Consider the following 14,564-nt stretch of genomic DNA (forward strand, 5'->3'; position numbering starts at 1 on the left):
TTTTTTTTTCTAAACTGTTTCTACGCCACACACTAAGCATATAGTTCTAAGGCTACGTGGAGACGCTGCAGAAAGGATTAGTAAGTGTAAATGTGTTAAAATTCTGACTCTCAGCCCAATTTCCTGCAACATTTGGTTGCTAGGGAAAACAGTATCTTAGCTACAACCCCCAATAAATACTATTTGATGAGGGCTCTTAGTCCGCAAAGCCTAGATTTATATCTAAAGCCATTTTATGCCTCTGCAATGGCCGCAAACAAGGCTTTCTTCTCTAAGCCCAGGGCTATTTTGGCTCCACAATGGTTTCCCATTGGGATGCCGTCAAGAGTCGCAATGGTCCAAGAGCCTTAATGAGTTGGTGTATCATGAATCTTTGTTTCTTTTTTTAAAACTGAAATCCAAACAGCGATATAGAACCTCGACTGAGAAATAAAGCAGTCATCAGTCTTAACTCCGCGGCAAGTGATACAGATTTGGGGTGGGCAGCAGGCTTCTTGCTGAGAAGATCAATTCCAGTAATAAAAGTTAACACGTTAGAGGAGTGAACTTCATAATCATTTTCTAGTGTAAATGACCCTGCTTCCTTCCTTTCCTTTCAACTATTGTGGCCATCTTGGTTTTAAAGAATGCACTTTTTCTAAACAAGGCCTGAGCTTTATAATGGAGCTCTTATTAAGCAGATGGCACAGCCTGCTTAATCTGGCCTTTGCCAGCCTGCTGGTCGGAGTATACAATTAAAATTCCTACAGGTGACGGTATTGGGCTGTTCATTTATTTATTTATCTTTGCTCTACACTTTCCTATTTTCCAACTTCAATATGCATTACTCTTGCAGACAGAAAAAAATTTAATTAGTGTATTTTTCATTTTTATGAAAATGTGTATAGGAATGGAAGAAAATGGAGAGAATTTCCACTATAAGCAATATTTGAAATGATTTTCATTTTCTTCATTACTTTTTTACATACTTTCTAAGTTTTATGTATGAACGCATACCAATTTTTAAGGAGGGTGTTCAATAGTGCTGAAAAGATAACAAATCAATAAAAGTAGCCTTTTATTTTTTTGACACAGCTTTGTCTCCCTGTATGACCTACTTTGTCCATAGATGTTCTGAATGGCTATTTCTACCATGTAAGACTATGGCAGTTTTCTACTAATTGATCCTCTCAAATATCTACAGATATATCTGTCACTCAGCATTTATCCATGGCTTCCTGTTCCAGCTGGAGATAGTAACTCCTTGCATAGGATTGAGAGTTTGTTCTGTAAATGTTTTCTAAGAATGTTTCACCTAGATAGTGTGATGGTGTGATAGTGTGTATGAGTCCGTGTGTGTGTGTGTGTGTGTGTGCAGCGCACGCACGAGTGCAGGTGTGAACACAAGCTCGTGTGTGTTTGAAGCTTGTGATCTCATTAGGTTGCCTTGTTCAAAATCCAAACTTCAGGTAAGATTGGCAGTGTATTTAATGGGTCATATTCTGGAGGCAGCTCCCACAAGGACCTCTCTGATCCGACGAGATACCAAAGGCTTTGGTTTTTCTTCTCAATGTCATAAGCAGGTTGATCAGTGGAATTTTAAAGTTTGTTAATCAGTATGATTTCAGAAATGGGTTATAGATAATCAATGAAGTCAGCCTGAGCTACATGAGACTTTTGTCTCAGAAGAAAAATGAGGAGGGTCGGGAATAGCTCAATGATAGAACGCTTGCCTAGTGTTCATGAAAATCAGGGTTCAATCTTTAAACTCCCTATGTAGCCAAGGGTGACCTTGAATCCCTGATCCTCTTGCTACCTCATCACCTAACGCTAGGATTGATTTCAGGAAATGTCATCGTGCCCATGTATGTATGTATGTATGTATGTATGTATGTATGTATGTATGTATAGGCTATGATAAAGCAAACCTGTGAAATACGGTAAAAAAAAAAAAACCCAAAAATTCTAATGGAATATTTTAAAAATCACTCAAAATGCTAGATGTAATACCCATTGATTATTTCTATGTATTTTGCAGACTAGTTTCCAATGCAAATAACATATTTTTATAGTTTTTATAATCTTTCTTTTTCTTCTCTGAAGACAATATGTTTGCACATAATAACATTTTATATCTTAATATATACAAAATAGCTCAGCAGTAACAGTAATAGATATCCTTTCCTGTTTCTGTCTTTTATGAGAATGCATTTTAAAGTGCTCTATCATTAATTGTAATAGATACTGACTTCAGTGTTACATTTCTAATGCAATACAGATTTATATAGCAATTAAACATACCAAATACATGATATATTTATATGTTAAGCCAGAAATGGATAAGGCATTTTTCTAGATGTAGTTTCAGTGCCTATTATAATATCTAGCTTATGATCTAGCTTGAGTTAACATAAGACAACCACACAGACAGCACAGGCACGCAATATGTATCAAAACGTAATAAGCCATGGACATAGCAACTGAGTGACACCCATGTTGGCGAGCCCCTTACACTCTGTACTCAAAACATCACCACTCCCCTTAAACTTAAAGAGAATTACTCTACCAAAATGCTCCATTTTAAAACATTCTGGGTTTCCTTCCACCTAGGATGGCAATACTAGAATCTCAGGGCTGGGCAAGCACTAATGGACAGATTTGTTTTATGTATTTTCTAGCAAAACAGAATCGAATTTCATTATTGAACAAATTTGTAACTTGGACTTAATCAAAACTGATAATGTACAAATTGGGCCTTTGCCATCTTATTTTATGCTAGATTAATCTTTCGTTATTTCATTTCTTATAATTCTCCACATGTACATCACACTGCTTCCCTCCCCTTATATGTCTGATTTATGGGCATGTACTCTTAAACTCTACTGCATGTTAAATGTTTCTAAAATACGGTTTCCAGAAAAAGACAGCAATTTATCATACCTTCATATTTTCACAACTATTTTATGTTTCTGTAGTCCGGTTTTTATTTAGTGTGTTAAAAACCCGTTATTTATTAAAGAGAAAAATACAATAAAGGAAGGTTTTAGGGACTGTGGAGATGGCTCAGCAGATGAAAGCACCTGCCAAGCATGTCTGATGATCTGAGTTTGACCCCAACAGCCATTTATAAAAGCTAGATGCAGTGGCATGCATCCATAGCTATACTGTGCTGAGATGGGAGGTGGACACAGGAAAAATAGCTGGAATCTCCTGGGCCACCTAGTCCAGAGTGTGCAGTGTGCCAGGAACAAGACACGCCCTGCCTCAAGAGGGTCAAAGGAGAGAAGTGAGCTTTGAAGGTTGTCCTCTGATGTACACTCAGCGAGTGCACACATCACACACACACACACACACACACACACACACACACACACACACACACACCATGGCACAGATATACCCCATACACATTTTTTTTTTTTTATTTTAAGAGGAATACTTTAATACATTAACTATCAAGTCTACTATATTCTTGCTTTGAATTCTTTTATAATAAATTACTTATTTTTTGAGTGTTCTTGATTTTTTTAAATTCACATCTGAGCTCGTGTATGGCTTTGGCATGTTTTTTCAAAGGGCGCAATATACATAGTTTAGATCAGTCTCTTCAAAAATGAAATTAACTGGGAACTAAACACATAGCCAGTGTCTCCTACCTTAATATGCTTTAGATACCAATCTTCACACATCTTTTATAGTTAATGATGTGCAAAAAAAAAAAAAAAAAAAACCAAGGCTGGTTAGATTTTTCTCATTTTTCTAGTAAACTTTTATTTCAGGGGAAAGGGCTTTTGTTGGATTCACAGTCATAGAGAAAACATTTACTAGAATATGTTCATGTATTTTTTTAAAAAAGTTATTTATCCTAATACACCTTGATTAAACAAACAAACACCTTTCAGTGTTCAGAAAAGTCAAGAAGAAGTAATTTTGTGGTGTTGAAACCCCTAATCCCTATGACTGAAAAGCATCAGCTGACCTACATATTTTTCTATGGTGTCCAGAGAGGCATCAGGAAAATCAGGTCAGAAAAGCCTTCCATGATGATGTTACAACCACAATGATCATAGCCACTTTGATAGTTTCCTTTCTTACTGTCCTTACTACATGTGGCTTCCACGGGGGCCATTGTGGTAGTTTTCTAACTAGTTGCCCTGAGAGTACCTAGTACTGAGAGTAACAGGTACTGAGTAACTAGTACCTGAGAGTATCCAGTCTGTGTTCTCTTTGCATTCGTGGGGATAGAACGTAGAGCACACAGACAGTAGGCGAGCATGCCACCTCTGACCCACATCCTGGCCCTGTCTGTGCAATTATCCACGTGTGCGTCTACAGGAACATAGGGCTGGTTTCTAGCCTTTTCACAGCCGAAACTATTTGAAGACTCACTTCATTTGATACTTCCCCCCACCCCCTCAGGATCAAACATCTTCCCTGATTAGCAAGCCGTTCCATTTTCATCTCCATTCTCACTTTCTGTTGTTCTTTGCTCCTTGGCTGTCCACTCTTTTCTCATAACTCTGTTTCTGTTTTGTGTTCTCTGGCTCCTTCTCCTCTCTTACCTTTCAAAACACCATGTACCTTTCAAGAATCAGCCTCCTTCATGGCTTTTGCCCTGATTACACCAGACACACTCCCTCCCCTCTGGCATCTTCCCAGGCTCTCCTTGTCTTTGCTCCACACTTTTGCCACACTTTTCTTATCCCAGCTGCTGGGTGTGCTACACAAAGGGGGCGGACTATCCCTCGGTTGGCTTTGAAGCTCTATGGTATTTCGCAGTAATGTGCTGGATGCTTCTGGACTGTGAATGGCCCCTGAGATGCTAAATCACAACTTGAATACCAAAATGACATCAGGCTTAGCTCAAAACCACTTATTCTAGAAATATTACCTGAACTGTTCCTTTAACAAATGAACAAAGTCCTTAATTTCACTCCTATGACTGAAGCTGGGTAGGTGCGCTCCAAGGGCTTGGCAGAATCTTTCGGCTTCTTCCCAGTTCCTCTTTCTTACGATTCTTTCTATATGGAACACCTTAATAAAAACAGAATATTGTTCTTCTGGAATAATCATAAAACACTCATAGATTTATCGATTGCAATCAAATGTGTGGGTCTCTGACATGAATTCCTTCAGGGGAAATGGAAGCACAGCTAAATGTACATACAGCAAACAAGACAAGTTCTGCCCAGAGTGAACCAGAGGCTCACACAGCGATGGCCACACCACCAGGTGAGTAGCCTTCTCTAGCCAGGCTGGAGAACTGCTCCAACAAGTATCTGCAAACCTAGGACCTTGAAGAGCAAGCACACTAAGAGTCAAGGCTGAAAGAGTACCCAGGAACATTCTGCAAGTAGTCTTTTGCAAAGAAATGTGCCAACAGTGTAATTCTGAGCATCAAACAGGAAGCCTGCAGAAGAACAGGGTTCGCCTTCTGATCAGGAACAATCAACGTGCTATCTAAATGGGTGTGTGGACATGGACAGACGGTGCCAAATCAAAACCTGGCACTTTTGACTGTTTCTTTAATTTGTGATGATTAACGCTACGCCAAAAGAGCCTAGCTATTTCAAAACAGAGAAGGCAGCAGGGGAGCAGGCAGAGAAGACAAAACACCATTGTTGGATTATTGATCATGACTCTTCAGCTTCCTGTCATATATTCAATCATACTTTAACCATGACTCCAGGTAGGAGGAATAAGATTCTCCCTTCACACGGGGCCTGGCCATGTCGTATGCTGAGGCTAGAGGCCTGAAATACACCAACTTGGTTGGGCTCCTCTTCTTGGGCTTCAGTAATTTACCGTGAGAAGAAACAATCTGACAGGTGCCACCCTTTAGCCTGAACCCTAGAGTGAAGGGTGACAGACACCAGATCACAGCCCAGCCAGCTGACCAAACTCCGGCAGAACTCACAGCCTGTCTGTCACACCCTAAGCTAGAGATCTATACATGTGATCACCTTGGAGTTTGAGAGTGGTATTGAAAGGTTTGTTTATGGAACTACATGAAAGATACAGACCCCAAATTGGTTTTGTTTTTTAACCCAACAAGAACTGGCTCTCACTATACAAGAAGGAATTTTAATCCGATAAGAAGAATTAGGGGTTTAGGATAATCCTGCATACAATATCAGCATGCTGCAGGTCACCCAACTTCTCAGAGGGAAGGAAGCATGGGAGAAAGGTCACTCTGGCTTTAGTCTTGCTTTTGAGGGCAAGACGTGGATAAGAGTTGAGCTGTCTGACACCAGAAACCCATGATGCTTTGCTAAGGACGCCATGCTCCCAAACATTGGTGTGAGGGACTGTGTGCCTACAGGGAGGGACATAATTTGTACAATGACATGAACAAGGATAGCAGAGAGATGACCCCATGGACAGGTCGAATGAGACCACTACTTTACCTTATAACAAGAAAGGCTTGATGGGAAAGTGTACCAGCCTTCAGGACAGGGGTCGTCAGGCTTGGGGGCTGCTTCCTCGGGCTCCTGGGGTCCCCTTATTTTCTTGCATATTGAAAGTGCTCGGAAGCTTCTGCAGTTCTTCACTTCCCACTTGCCAAGAGTCTTTCCAGTAGACATGGCCACACACCCACCTGGAGACGCTGGGGTTGGGTCGGAAAGGTTAATTAAACATTAAAACTTAAAGAGGAGATCAGGTGCTGTCAGGGTGGCACAAGGCCATAGACAAAAATGAAAAATTTCAAAGTTTAAACATCTGCTCTGAGCCAAGACAGAGGAGAGAGAGAGTTGGCGGAACAGTGGAGGAGAGAGAGAGAGGAAGAAATGGGATGCTGAGAATAGCAAGGAGGGCAGCGGGCATCATACACAAGTGTTTGCCATGGGGTTTCATTCTACAGGGACCTGTTAAGTAACCCCTATCAGATGGGTTCTATTGTCAGAACTGATGTACAGTGAGGATGAATGTGGGACAGAGGACCGGGCCACCAGACAGAAAACTTGGCAAGGTCAAACAGATTCAGGAAGCCCGGCAATTCTCATAATGGAGAGTGGCAGGCATTTAAATCTACTCCTGACCAGGTTCCTGTCCTGGAACATGTGGCCATGGCATCCCATTGAGAAGACTGTGACAATAAGCCCTGTAGGGATAGCACCTGAAGTCTTTCCACACGTTACAGTCATCCCTATCATCCCAGACCAAGCCAATAGGAAGTTTTTGCCTCTAGATCCCAACTCATCCCCAGATGTTTATAAGGTCCTATCCACAGGAATAAAGTGTATGAGCTATTTCACCAAAGACCATCTGAGAGACCTGTCTTATCTCCAGGGAGGAGTATTCTCTCCCGAAGGCCGCTGGACCTTGACCTGGCCCAACCAGCTGTGTGTTTGAGACTACCTCAGACACTTCCTGCTTGGTGGCCCCAACACTGGCCCCTAGCCACCCGACCCTTGCAGTCCACCTGGCTCCAGCTTCCCCTCGGATAGCTGCAACTCTTTGGCCTCTCCAGCCCGCCCAGAGCCCCTCAGATCCCAGCATATAGCACCCAGTATGCAGACTGGCAGACTAAGTGACTTCTTAAAGGTTACACTTAACAAGAATTGGCCTTCGCTTTGAACTCAAGCAGTCTGCTTCCAGGGCAATGTGGGAAATCGCCATGCTTGAGGATAGCGGCTCAGGATAGTGGCTCCGTGTAGCTTAACAGCTTTGAAAATCCTAAAGCTATTTAGTAAACTTCAAAACTAAACCTTCCCAGAGTCAGATCTACAGGAAGGGCTATGGCACTGAAAGTAGAAGGAGCCTGTGAATATACACTCTTATTCACCACTCGGCTTACAGCCGTCTAAATTTTATTTGTTCGTAACACTCAAAGGTAGTTTGTATGATCAGATCTTTTCAAACACAGATGGAATGAAGTGTCCGTGCTCACGGGTAGTGAGAGGTGCAGCTGGGCCTGAGCCCAGGGATCCACCGGGAAGAAGGCCATGGGAAGTGTCTTTTCACATCATTATCACCTGGTCTGAGATGGGCAGAGGGGAAGAGTAACAGTTTCCGTGCTATAGAGAAATATCTTAATGATCACATTATATCAACACAAGAAAATATCAGACATCTGAAAAGAGGAAAGCAGAATGACCTGTGACTCCTATCTTATTTGAACAAGTCAGCCTACACAGCATTGGCTTGGAAGTCAGGAGATATGGATTTTACTGATCAATAACCAGGTATGTTTTGTTAAACAAACCACTGAAGCCTGTATTTTCCCAGCTCTAAAACCAGGTGGAACTTCTACATTGGTTCTTGTGGCTTCCATGGTATATTATGACCAATGCTTGGGGCTGTTTGAAGAAAGATGAACTAACTTTAGAAATAAATGCTAGGGCTGGAGAGATGGCTGAGTGGTTAAGAGCACTGACTGCTCTTCTAGAGGTCCTGAGTTCAATTCCCAGCAACCACACGGTGGCTCACAACCATCTGTAATGGAACCTGATGCCCTCTTCTGGTGTGTCTGAAGAAAGCAACAGTGTATTCATACATAAAATAAGTAAATAATTCTTACAAAAAAGAAACAAATGCTAACTTACATGGCTTTCCTAATTTTTTCTCATGGAGATTAATTCAAATACATGTTTAATTCTGCAGGATGAAGTCAGGAGATAGATAAAAAATGTAAAATACTTCATGGGAAATGTTTAAATTTTATTTGAGACTTACATTAAAAGAGGGGGTAAAACATCCCCACCCTAAAAAAAGAAAAAAAGAAAAAACCCAACTCAACAAAATAAACCCAACCCTCACACTTATGGTGCTGGTGCTGGCTCTGGGTAGTCGGGCATTTGCTCTGGAAATGGATTATCCACATGAATTTAATGGAGACAAAGAAAGCATTGATTCTGTTGTGGGTTCACAGACTCCAGTTCTGAACATCACCGACGCCCTTATACCCACGCACAGGTGAAGGCACGCCCGGGAGAGATGCGGTGGTTCGCCACTCTACGGTCTACCACTTTGCTTCTTAAAATTTAGGCAGCATCTTTATAATACAAATGAGAGCTTCCTCACAGGCAATTGGCACTCCTTTGGTGGCATTCCCCCATGCCACCCCTCTCTCAAATCTAAACTAGAAGGGATGGTACCCCTTCTCCTCTCGGACCTTGTCAGGAAGTGGGTGTCGACAGGGCATCATGCAGAACTCACTGATGTCACTTCAGTTTTTTTTTTTTGTGTGTTGTTGTTTTATTTGCTTATCTGTTTTTTGTTTTTGTTTTTTCGGTTGTGTGTGTGTGTGTGTGTGTGTGTGTGTGTGTGTGTGTGTGAAGTGTGAAGCATCTGGTTAGCAAGGGCTTCTGTGCTTTACTGAGCCTGTGCTTTTTTTTTTTTTTTTTTTCCCCTATAGGCCATGTAGCTCTGGCTTTCTGAAACGTACTATGTAGACCAGGTTGGCCTCGAACCCACAGAGCTCTACCTGCCTCTTCATTCTAAGTCCTGGGATTAAAGGTGTGTGCCACCATGCCCAGCTGAGCTTCTGCCTTCTTATCTTTCTCTCTATATTATCCTTCTCTGGGCACATTCTGCCCCCAGTCCATCACTGCAACCAGGTGCTATGAGCATACTACTCTCTAACAAATCAGCATGTAGAGTAGATTTACTCAATCCGAAGCAAGAGAATGGCTTCTGCTTCCCTAAGCTCCCCACTCCGCCTTTCACCTTAGCACAAACGAGCTTCGGGAAAAAACCATAAAATCAGAACCACAGGTAGATTTGGCACGATGCTAAGTCATGGCGCCCTGTGAATCACTCTTCCTGTGGCTGCATTTCTCTGTCCCTAGTGCCACGGGGCCTTCTGGATGCTTATGTCTGCCGGGGGGGGAACCTGAATAGTCAGACTCAAGCAAGCTTTGTAGACTGACTAACTGCAAATCTGGTGCCACGTGAAAGTGTGGGGCTTAGCGCTACCCCAACGCCCTCCTGTCAGCTCTGTCTTAAAGCATTGCCAGCCCTTCATAAAACACTCACCCGGTTCAAGAAAATTCCAGTTGGAAAAGGTCACAGCCTGCTTTACTCCCCCAGCAACGGCCCAACTGTACTCTCCTCGGGAGTCGGTGTCTCTCAGGCCGGTCCAGAAGTACTTCCGGAGGGATTTGTCGTAGTTCTTCATCATGTCATTCAAGAATTCCTGCTCAAACCTACAGAGGACAAACCATTCTCACAGGTTTTGAAAGGAAAAGCCCCTCTCCCTCCCACTTTTTTCTTAGGAGACTGTTTAGGCAAAGTCAGTTAGAAGTTTTCTACTACGTGTATTCTGATGGTCACACCTGCTAGTGATGGTCAGGTTGCAGTTCGTTCCGAAAGGAACCTCTTTCTCGTAAATCTTGTAACAGGTTTCTCCATGTCTCTTCCAGCCCTAAATCAGAAGAGGAACACCATCACAAGGTTTGAGACTTCATGATTTCCCCACCCCCAACCCCCCTGACTCTGACAAAATTGGCTAACCCGAAGAAGCAGAGGACATGACTGTCCTCACCTGGGAAGGATGGAGCTCGGTTTCACAGGTCACGTGACCGCTACATGACTGAGATGTGGCATTGTGTTCTTTGCCCTTTCTCCCTGATTCACCCTATTGCAGCTGTTGCTTGGATTAGTTTTCAGGAAGAGTACTGTTGTTGGAGGAAATCTAACTACTGACATTGAGGACAGTAGTTATATTTACATATTTGTAGGAATTCGTGAATAGGTGAGCTTTTTCTTTCAGTAAGAACACCTGTGTGTTATGATTCTCCTCCTTCTCAATTTTCCTTAAACGTATGAACAGAAACCAGTACTTTCACTTTCCAAGTTTGAATCGTTTAAGCTTAGATATCATCTTTAACCACAGAGGGATAATTCTGCTCCAGGAACGAACAGAGGTGTTTTACCTACCTCATCTGGGGGACACAGCTTATCAGACCGTGCATCCTTAGTTATCTCTCCCTTTTTCTTGCATACGTATCTGAGTTTCTTTTCACAGGACTGGACTTTCCACTGACCTAACTTTTAAAGACAAAACAAACAAACAAACAAACAAAACAAAACAAAAACAAAAAACAAACAAACAAAAAAAACAACCAAATCCTTACCAAACAAATAATTTGCCAAACATTTAGAATTAAATCACAGTAACTATGGGAGTCAGGAAAAGGCAGTGTCTGAGCCTGCCATCTCTACAACACAGTGTGCACAAAGTTTCTTTTCTTATAAGCTTAACAATAAAACAGCCAAAGAACACATAGACAAGCAGTCGAAGTGAGACGAACCCCTCCCAAAGCTGCCGGGATTCTAGGTGCTTCTTTGTGACCTGTCTGATGTTTGTTCACAGATTAAAATCTTTGGGAGACATCAACTAAAGTCTGGTTACATTTCCTCATCTGTGGAAGTATGATGGGGGTGACAAGAGCTACTGCCAAATAAGTGTAGAGTCAAAGGTTTCCTTTAACTCTACTCCAGTCTAGACATCAAAACTGTCTCTTTCAAATACGCTACATAAAATTGATTTTGCTTAATTGGTTAAGTTGCATTGCTTCTGGAAAGTAAATATTGGTGGCTTGACTGTCACCAGGGTCACTTTTGAATTCAGGCAGGCTGTGTAGTTAAGCCTTCCCTTCATTCTTCACTTTCACTTTGGATGATGCGCCGAGCCATCTTGGCTTTTAAAGTAGGGCACGGAGTGTGACACTTCTAAGTCACGTCTTTGCGATCGGACACTTCTAAATAGGAAATCGGTTTGATGCTTCCATTTACAGTCTCCTAGATGTCTGGGTAACAGTCACCCTGATTACCAGGAGAGACAGCTGCCTATAGGAAAGCGATGTAAACAAAACTAAAAAAAAGTGTTAAAGTCCTTCTGTGCATGATATAGCCTATTTTAGGCTCCTAACCAGAGCATGCTCAATGACTGTTTAGCAAGCTACATCTCAGGAGAAGATAATTTTTTTTTCTGAACAAATCTATCCCAACTTTTTATATAAATATTGAAAACCACTTAAATTTTTTTTATTAAAAACTGAACTATTAAAAAACGTTTTCCAGTTAGCCTCAAATCATGACTAATTCAAAACTTAATCAGAGCATAAAAAGACAGACTCTCTCAGACCGAGCCATGGTTACCTGCCAAACATCAATCATAATGAGCAAAAAGGCTGATGGAGACTTGGATCCTTGTAGGAAGCAGGCCATTTGACACAAAAGTTCTAAAGAGTCCATGTGTCTTTTCTAGACTGCAATGGGTGCTCAGACATCAAGCAGACCGCTTACTCAGCGATCAACTATCAGGATGACAATCTACAGGACTTTACCTCTTCCTTCTCAGTTTGCACACAAATCCCTTTCCTAGCAAAATGAAATATTATTATTAGCGCTAACAAAAAAGGCTATAAATAAACTACAGGAGGTGTCCTACCTTTCCTAAATAGGAAACGCAGTTGGGAGTCTTATTGTAGGGAACACTCGGCTCATTCTCATTCCAGTACGTTAGGGTAACTTCCGTTCCATCCGACCACTGGAACAAAGCAGGGTTGTTTGTGTTCTTAAGGCCTGTCCATATCTCTTCTTTGACATCTAAAAGAAAAGTGTTCTCTTTGTTTGATTTTGTTCTGTTGTATGTTATAATATGTGTGTTACTGACTTTTATGTGCTGGTAGGCAGTTTCGAGGGGCTTCGAGGTCTTCTTTAGTCGCTTACTAAGGATGTTGATGAGTAGGGTGGGTGGGTCTCCAGGCCTGCAATGGCTCTCATACTGCACACAGTACACAGAGGGAGAAGAGCTGCTTTAGGGTCAGCTAGCTCAGTGCCCCTCAGAACTGCTGTACATGAACTCTGCTTTATGGGTATTAGTGAAACTCTATAAACACAGCCATAGATATTCTAACTAGAAATAGTTCTTGTCCACTGTTGCACTGAAATGGCTACTGTCTTCACGTGGGAAGCAGTGAGCGCACGGCTGGCACAGAACAGTTACCTCCACTGCCTGCCTCTAGGAAGAGGGTGGGACCTAGGATGTCTTTGTTTCTCAGTCTAGTTCCAGATAATCACAAAAGTGAAACGATCATCAAGTAGATTTTTAGAAGAACTTGAAGATGAGCTCATAACTATGAGCAGAGGGAGAGTTTCTAGTTAAATAGTGGCCGCTGGGTAGAGGCAGCCATTTAAACTGTAATGCAGAGAAATAAAGGTGATACAAAAGTGATACTTCAGTTCCTCATTTTTCCTAACGACCTTTCAGGAGCTCAAACGTCATGTGGTAGTTACAGCACTGGACAAGGCGGGGCCTGGGACACGCCTATTTCCACCGAAAGGTCCCTGGATGTGCTCCTCCTACTGGGGAGGCTAGAAGCCTCTCCTACTGAAAATGGGGAGACTTGAAATGCTTTAGACCCCTAAAACTAGATGTTTAAAACAAAACAAAAAGGCTCACCCCCTCGATGGAGTTTCGTGACAACCACCTCCACATCCGCCAAGGAGTGAATGCTGATGAGGTCAGCGCCGAAGGTTTTGCATTTCAACTGTGCTGTGTCCCAGGAACCACTTTCATTTGTCAGCAGATAGCAAAAGCCATTATTTGGCAGCCAGCTCACATCACAGTGGGTATCTGAGTACGTCCAAACATCTGGGGGTGGCCGGGGTGGGGGGAGAAAGCAGAGATTTATATTCTAGTAATGACAGATCCATTTTGAATCAACAGCCCTGTAAATGTCTTTCTTGAGTCACAAGCTTCAGGAAAACTGGGAGACATGATATGAGCTATCAGAGTGACATGAATTTTATGTTGTGCTTACTACATATCTGGCATTATAAGAACTCCTGAGGAGATTCAGGTATAAAATGTCCTTATTTTGAGACACATATGGCACATGGCTGGCAAAACTATTTAAGGGGCATGACACAGTCGGGGAAGGGAACAACTTTAGTCTTAACAAGTGGAAGTCAGGGGTGGAATAGGCCAGATTTGGACCACCTTTTCCAGGTCTGAGATTCGGAAGGCCACCCCCACCCACGTGTCAGAGATTAGTAAGACACAAGCCTTCTTTTCTCGTGTGACCGCTTAGTAAGTAGATGCATATTAACACTGATTGTTGAGTAAGTAGATGCATATTAACACTGATTGTTGAATAAAGGGCAGGTAGAAATTTAAGGAGCGGGATGTGGCATTTGTTTAGTACACCCTCGAGAGATGGCAGCAAAGGAGGCAGAGAAAGGACAGAATGGCTTCTTTAGACACCTTCATCCGCTCTGAAAGACCAGTGAGTCTCAGACCATGATGAAGTGCATAAGGGAAGTCTAACCTTTCAGAGACAAAGGGCTATTACTCTCGTCAGCAAAACTAGTAAGCAGTTTTGTTATTTCAGTTACCCAGACCTTCTTGGAACATTTATTTTTTACAAGCAAACACAGTCATCTTAAAAATGTGGAGTTTTTTTTTTTTTTTGTTGTTGTTTTTGCAAGATAATAACTCAATTAACTTTGGCTCTAAATGGCATCATTATTACTATGGGATATTTCAATTATGGAAAGAAACAGAGAGAAAAACCACATGTAAATGAACTCAACCAACCAACCACACATTCTAGCCTTTAGCGCCACAAAAGCAT

At 42.0% G+C, this 14,564-nt stretch overlaps 1 protein-coding gene across 2 annotated transcripts in view; it reads right to left on the minus strand.

Moving 5' to 3' along the window:
- Ly75 (lymphocyte antigen 75) overlaps positions 1 to 14,564 on the minus strand; it is a 132,953-nt gene that overhangs the window by 94,602 nt on the left and 23,787 nt on the right. For both annotated transcript variants that reach the window (XM_076928809.1, XM_076928808.1), the window contains exons 7-13: positions 13,391 to 13,582; positions 12,377 to 12,534; positions 10,861 to 10,971; positions 10,257 to 10,345; positions 9,958 to 10,127; positions 6,387 to 6,586; positions 4,871 to 5,013 (exon numbers count right to left, since the gene is read on the minus strand). In XM_076928809.1, the coding sequence (XP_076784924.1) occupies positions 4,871 to 5,013; positions 6,387 to 6,586; positions 9,958 to 10,127; positions 10,257 to 10,345; positions 10,861 to 10,971; positions 12,377 to 12,534; positions 13,391 to 13,582 (1,063 nt within the window). The remainder of the gene's footprint in view (positions 1 to 4,870; positions 5,014 to 6,386; positions 6,587 to 9,957; positions 10,128 to 10,256; positions 10,346 to 10,860; positions 10,972 to 12,376; positions 12,535 to 13,390; positions 13,583 to 14,564) is intronic.

Source organism: Arvicanthis niloticus, chromosome 2 (assembly GCF_011762505.2).
Source record: "Arvicanthis niloticus isolate mArvNil1 chromosome 2, mArvNil1.pat.X, whole genome shotgun sequence".
Classification (NCBI taxonomy): Eukaryota; Metazoa; Chordata; class Mammalia; order Rodentia; family Muridae; genus Arvicanthis; species Arvicanthis niloticus.